General features: G+C 54.2%; 1 protein-coding gene across 1 annotated transcript; it reads right to left on the bottom strand.

Moving 5' to 3' along the window:
• Positions 1 to 1,996: 1,996 nt before the first annotated feature.
• On the bottom strand, positions 1,997 to 5,664 carry LOC105106700 (insulin-like growth factor 1 receptor). The gene is given in 3 exon segments (XM_031444483.2): positions 1,997 to 2,061; positions 2,064 to 2,471; positions 5,568 to 5,664. Coding segments are annotated over 3 exon segments (570 nt in total).
• Positions 5,665 to 6,700: the final 1,036 nt, after the last annotated feature.

Below are 6,700 nucleotides of genomic sequence, written 5' to 3'. Positions count from 1 at the left end.
GGGTGCTCCCCCTGCACCCCACTCTCAGCCAGTGCCAGGGTCCCCGGGGAGTCTGCTTCTAAAGACAGGTAGGTGGGTCTGGAGGGTGGTGGCAGGAGGCCGCAGAGGGGCCGCTGCACCCCTGGACTCAGTAGCGTTATCCATGGGATGGAAGGGTTAGACAGCCATTGAAAAAAATAGTAATACAAATGCCTAGTGTATGCAGTTAAAACTGCTGTTGTAGCCAAGAATTAAAAAAATAGAGATATGTGTGTCACAACCAAAAACAAAGGCAAGGGAAGGAGAAGGTGAGGCTTTTCAACAATGGTGAATATAAACACTGAACAAGGATGTGCGAAATATTTAACCTTTTTTTTTCTGACCTGAGTTTGTATCATGTCTTGTACTGTAACAGACTGAGATGCTGCGGGAGAGCAGGCTGAGGGGAGCCCGTGGGGCCCCCTCCCTGCCTCCTCCCCTGCCAGCCTCGTGCCCACAGAGCCTACGGGGAGGACAGAACTGACGGGGCAGGGGCCGGGGAGGGGGCGTGTCTTTATAAAAAGGCATCAAACAGTTCATGGCAAATTATGTTATAGAAGTATCAGTTACTGTGAAAAGAGGAAGAAAGTCACACACTCTAGTACAAAGCATAAGAAGTTTCTTGAAGTGAGCAGAGAGGGAAGAAGGGTAGACCTGAAGTTTTTCGTAGGTTAAATCCACGAAGATAAAGAACAAAAAAAAAATAGCAGCTTTTTTTTTTTCTGTACAGACGTATAGATGAATATCTGAACCTTAAAAAAGTTATAAAAGTGACATTAAAGACGATGTGTATGCAAATGTTTCATGGTCTAACATAAAACTGTAAGACCCATGAAGAAGTCCTAGTAACAAAGAAAATGTCAACAAAGCTTAGAATGCTTGAATCCATTTACTGCTTTTCTTCGGACTGTGGTTGTGGTGTTTGAATTTCTTTTCTTGCAAACCTGCATAAACGGTTGGGCTGAGTCCCTGGAAGCCCCTTCCCATCAGTGTCCATGGGGGCTGGGCGGGGGAGCTGGGGCGAGGACAGGAGACTGGCATGCGGATGACCTTTACTCAAAGCCTGTCTTCCAGGCTCCCGGCAGGGCCTGTTTTCTCCAGATTTCCTGGGGGCTGGAAGGTGGGGGTACGCAAAGAGGGCCAGGGAAGCTGGTTCAGCTTCTCCCCCATCTTCACTGAAAGAAAGTCTCATTCTGTCCAGTTCCCCCAAATAACAACCTAGTCAAAAGCAATTAGAGCTGTGTGAGCGTGAGAGTTGGAAGGGACACCGGGGATGGCCGGACGGAGGGCATCACCGGCGTGGCCCGTAGCGCGCACCGGGCTGCCGGGCTCACCCGGGGCCTCCCGCGGGGATGGTGGGGGAGGGAGTTTGGGGTTTGAGCAGAATTTGGCAGTGTTAACACGGTACCGACCTTGGATGATGGCCCTTTTTAAATTTCCTATGTCCCTAAAAAGTTAAAGATACAGTTACAAAATTCCGTCTCAACATGCTTTTTCATAAAGACCTATGGTGAACGGCAGGTGTGTTCAGGGGCCACGTGGGGCCACCCAATAGAAAAAGGTGTCCTGGCTGGGCTTGCGGCCAATGTGTTTCCATCACGAAGCAGAAAGAGAGAGAAAGGAGAGAGACAGAGAGAAAGAGAGACGAGAGGGAGGAGGAAGAGAGATGAGAGGGAGGAGGAGGAGAGACAGAGAGAAAGTGAGGAGACCCAATTCTCAGGGCTTCGGTTGCTATTAAGTGTTGTCTTTAAGGTTCTTAAAGGCCTCTGTCAGTTAAGGGTTTGGGTAGGGAAATAAAAAGCTGCTTGCATATTGAAAAAAGGAACATCCCAAATGTGTTTACTGCAGAGAAGCCATCTCCCGTGGGCAGCAATGGCAGTTCTGAAGATCCACTGAGGTACAGGAGGCTGCGGATAGATTGTTAGCACGCTCCCCCCACCTGCCACCGAGCCTGCGCACGTTACTGTTTGCCCAGGACTCAGCTCCAGGAGCAGCAGGTCGAAGACTGGGGCAGAGGCAGGGCCCGCAGGTTCTTGCGGCCCCGTTCATGTGCGCGTAAGGCTGTCTCTCATCGAAGCTGGCTCGCAGGACCAGCACGCCGGGGCCGGGGCCCTTCTCGGCCTTGTGTCCTGAGTATCTGTCAGACAGCAGCAGGGAGGACGAGGAGGCCAAGGGGTCCAGGGGGACGCTCTCCATGTTCTCTGGCTCCAGGTCCAGCTCCTCGGGTTCAGGCGGCTTGTTCTCCTTGCTGTAGTAGAAGGACACCTCCTGGAAGCCGGGCTCCATCTCGTCCTTGATGCTGCTGCTGGTCTCCAGGAAGGAGGGCCTCATCTTGGGATTGTACTGCCAGCACATGTGCATCAGCTCACACCTGCGGGGAGACAGGCAGACGGGCCCACGCTGGAAGGGAGGACGCGGCCCAGCAGCCTCGGGGGCCACCATGGCTTCCCGACCTGCGCGGGGATGCTGGTGTCGAAAACAGTCCTGCTGCCTCTCTGGGCCTCCAGCTGTCTCGACAGCGCAAGCAGCCCTCAGCTTCTCCTAACTTACGTCCCATGGCTGCATTCACTTCACCCGGACCCGGGACCCTCCACAATACAGAACCCAAACTCCCACTGCCCAAGAAGACAAGGACACGAGCAGGTTCACAAAAGCAGGTTCACACAGACTGCTTATTACAGGAATTCGATTTGAAAGCATCTCTTGCAGCCACTGATTAAACATTATTTCCAGAGTTAGAATGCAAGAAACCTCCGGTCTCTCACTAATAAGGCCAAGGAGTGATCACATCTTTCTGGACAGTGATCTCTCTCTTAATCCCACCTATACTACTTCTCAGCTTCCCCTGGTGGCGAGGCACCACTGGCAGAGAACCGAGGGCTGGCAGGGGGAGGGTACAGCTACAAGACAGAAGGGGCGTGTGCTCCCCTGCCCCCCGGTGCTGGGGCTCAGGCTACTCGCTGTGTGCCCAGTGGTGGCAGAGCCGGCCTGGGAGCCAGCGAGGACCTGAGCCAGATGCCAACAAGCCAGCAGGGAGAGCCCCGTGCCAGGGTCCCTGCACAGGCCTGGGACAGGTAGGGAGGGCACCTGGGCTGCTGCTTCAGGGAAGTCCTCAGGGTCACGTGGCCACGGGGAGCGGCCCGGCCAGTGGGCCTGAGTCCCCTAGGGCAGGAGCTACACACGGGAAGAGAAAGGCAGGACGGTGCTGCCTGACCCAGGAAGGCCCAGGCTCAATGGGCTGGGAAGATCCATGGGAGAAGGGGTGCTGCAGGGGTCCAGCTGAGCAGACCTTGGGAGCCAAAGGGAGGATGGATGTACAGACGTCCAGGCCAGAGCAAGTTCTGAGTAGGTTTCCCTTCCCTTCCACTTCTGTTCTCCAGAAAATTCCATCCTGTGTTTTGTTTTATAACTTCTGGCTAATGAAGTGCTTTTCAGTAAAAGTGGCCAAATGGAACTTCCCACCTCTAGGAAGCTCCAAGCACCCCAAACTGGCTTCCAGCCTCTGTCAGGCTGGCACTTGACAGACCGACCACCGGCCTAAGTCTGGCCCCAGGAAAAGTCCAAGGATAGAAAGCCCGTGGGGCCCAGGGAAGCTCCTCTACCAGGTACCTTGAGAGACGCAGGGGAGAAGGCGCCAGGTCAAGTCAGATGGAAGAGGATGTGACCTTGAGGGAGGGTGGCAGTGGGAGAGAGGCCTGCCATCTGCTTTTGTAAATCATGTTTTCTTGGAACAGAAACAGCCACTTGTTTACATATGGTCTGGGGCTGCCTTCAAACCACACCAACAAATTGAGTAGTTGACATTGGCCTATGAGCCTGAAATATTTACCGTGCGGCTCAAGAGGAGAAAGAATTAGACAAAACATGAAAACTGACTAGGTTTTTCCCTCCCAAATAAACCACCTCCACGAGGTCACGACCCTGCCTGCGTGGCAGTTAATTTGTGCTCTCGGAAGTCTTACGGGGTAAACTGCTTTCCCCTTCACGAGTCTGGGAAGGTGTGGGGCATGGTATGTTCCATTTTGTAGGTGAGGAAGCGGAAGGATCAAGAGATTAAATAATTTGTCCGAGGCCCCCAAATCATGAGAGTGGAGCAGGGATGGAGTTCTCTGTGAAAGCTGTGGTGACACTGAACGCCACATACCCCAGAAAGAGGAATCTTCTCTTAACCTAAACAAGAGAAGCCGGAGTCCTGCCAGCAGACCCTCCCTCTTCCGGCCGCCCGCCTGGCAGCTGCGGGGATGCAGGGGACTCTGCAGGGATAAACCGGCAGCTCTTCCTTGGGTCAGAGGGCAAACAGGCCTCCTTCCATGCCCCACCTCCATCACTTTCTAAGAAAAAGGATCCCCCAAAAATAAAAATTAAAAAGAGTCATAAATACACGAAATCCCTCTCCATGGCCTGGCTGCAATTTCCTCTCTAGCTGACTTCTCCCTGAATAGAAGCATGGTCAGAGCCGAGGACACGTGGTGCCCCTGGCTCCTGGCCCCTGTGGCCGAGGAGGTGCCACCAGCAGGGGAGGGACTGAGTGACGTGAGCACAAACGAGCCCCGTGACACCACTTGTAAACCATTCCAGAGTCACAGCCCTTCCTGTGCTGCCCATAAAAGGAAGTCTTTTTACTCTGTGGGATTCAAAGCCTTTTTTACACTATCTCCACAAGAAAACCTTCCAGTAGACTCTAGAAGGATTTATGAGCTGATAAAACTCCTCTTTAAAATCACATTTTTTTACGACTCTGTGAGCTGGGGCTGTCCTTTCCTGAACCCATCCCCACCGCTGGAGGGTGGGCGTGCATGCGCACAGCCCTTCTCCTGGGACAGGGGCGGGACCAAAGGGTGGCCCCAGGAGGCCGGGTGACAGTCAGGGGTGTGACGACCCAGGGACAGCCGTGCTTCCCTTCCTCATCCTGCTCACTGTCCCCACCCCACCCTTGGCCCTGTTGCATGTGGGCTGGTTGCGACCACAGGCCAGGATGCCTACGGCAGCCTGGCACCCGAGTCAGCACAGCCAAGTCCACGTGATGACTGTCACAACAGAGACCACATTCCAGAAAGGACCTGCGGGGCTCGGCACACCCAACCGCCAGGACTGTCTTGTGACCACTTCTCAGCCAGGAGCGGCAGGGGGACGGGGTCTGCCAGATTGCTCACCCCAGGCTACTGTTTCAGGGCAGAGATCAAAGGCGGGGCCCGTGGGCTGTGGGAAAGCCCACCACAGGCTAGCTGGGCAGGAGGGGCTGTTCCTGACTGTTTGGGTCCTACTCATGTCCCCCTAAACCAGCACAGGGTTCCCAGCATGTGGGGGCTCTCAGCAGCAACAGGGAAAGCCATGTCTGAAAAGTGGAAAACCACCCATCTCCATGTTTCAGACTCACTCATGAGTCGAGAACTCTCTGGGTTAAAAAGTTTAAATTCCTTTCTGAACGCCAGACACTGAGGACTTCCCTGGCAAGTGGGGCACTGACCTGTGATGCTGTGGAAGCCATACCCGCAGAGAATATGGCTCTTGGCTGAAGGGTCGTGCTGGGCACACACCCCTGCTCTCACCTGAACCCCACAGCAGCAGGGTCCGGTCCTGCTCATCCCCGGACGTGATGAGCGCTGGGACGGCTCCCCACAGCTCAGTCTCTGAGCCGGCAGCCATCAGCGCATGCTCAGAGGGGCTCAGGACATTTGTGGCCTAAGTATGGATACCTGAGCCCAGGAGAAGGGTAAGAACAAACCTTGTTGTCAATTTAAAATACAGACCCACCGGCGAACCACAAGCCGAATCTGTCTCCCCTGCTTGCTCAGTCAACTCACACTGACCCCAGGTGCTGGGACCTGCAGGCCTGGACACTGCACGGCAGGGACTGTGCAGCCTTTCCTCCAAAAGCCCCCACATCTTGTGCCATCGAGGGGGTCGGGACTGTCAGCTGCTCTGGGGGGCCTGGCTCCGTCTGCCCAGAGGCCCTGCTGAGGGCCTGCAGCGTCTTCCTGGTGCCGAGCTGAGGTCCACCAGCTGCCCCACCTCACGTTACCCTCCGGGTGCCGTTCACACCCCCGGAGCCACACAATTGAAGTGGCTTCTCTCCCACGTGGAGACCCAGCAGAGCTTTCAGGCAACTCCCAATGGCTCGGGTCCTGACTCTCTCCTCTGGGAGAAACGAGAGTCCATTCTTTCATTTTCTGTAATAAAAGAGCGGCTCTCCCAGAACACGTCTTCCTTAACTGAACTCATCCATAAATTCACAAGGACAACACAGACACTCCCTATGAAACCAACTTGCCTCCTTTCATTTTGTTCTTTTCTTCGGAGGGAGAAAATCTGCCAAGGGGGTTCTGGATAGCAAAGCAGAAATGCATCCTGGATTACACATTTAATATCGCAGAGTAACCTCTCTATGTGAATTTCCTTGTCACTCTATGCTGGGAACAGGAAGTGCACTGCCTTTCCCAGGGCAGGGGGCTGCTTCCCAGGCATATTAAATTAATATTAAAACTCCAGTCACCTGGGGCGGATCAACTTCAGGAGTCCCTCAGAAATCTTTGAGGAGATTTCTCAGAGACAAGTGTTCACCCAAGTCAAAGAGGAAGTGCAAAGCCTTGCCCCTCCTCCCTCCACCCCCAAACCACACGGACAAAGCTCACATCTGCTTTCTCGGACCACTTCTAAGCTTGCTAAGACACCGCCGACTCCA

Source organism: Camelus dromedarius, chromosome 26 (genome assembly GCF_036321535.1).
Source record: "Camelus dromedarius isolate mCamDro1 chromosome 26, mCamDro1.pat, whole genome shotgun sequence".
Classification (NCBI taxonomy): Eukaryota; Metazoa; Chordata; class Mammalia; order Artiodactyla; family Camelidae; genus Camelus; species Camelus dromedarius.
The sequence above is the reverse complement of the archived record's forward strand: the minus strand, read 5'-3'. Positions and strand labels throughout refer to the sequence as shown.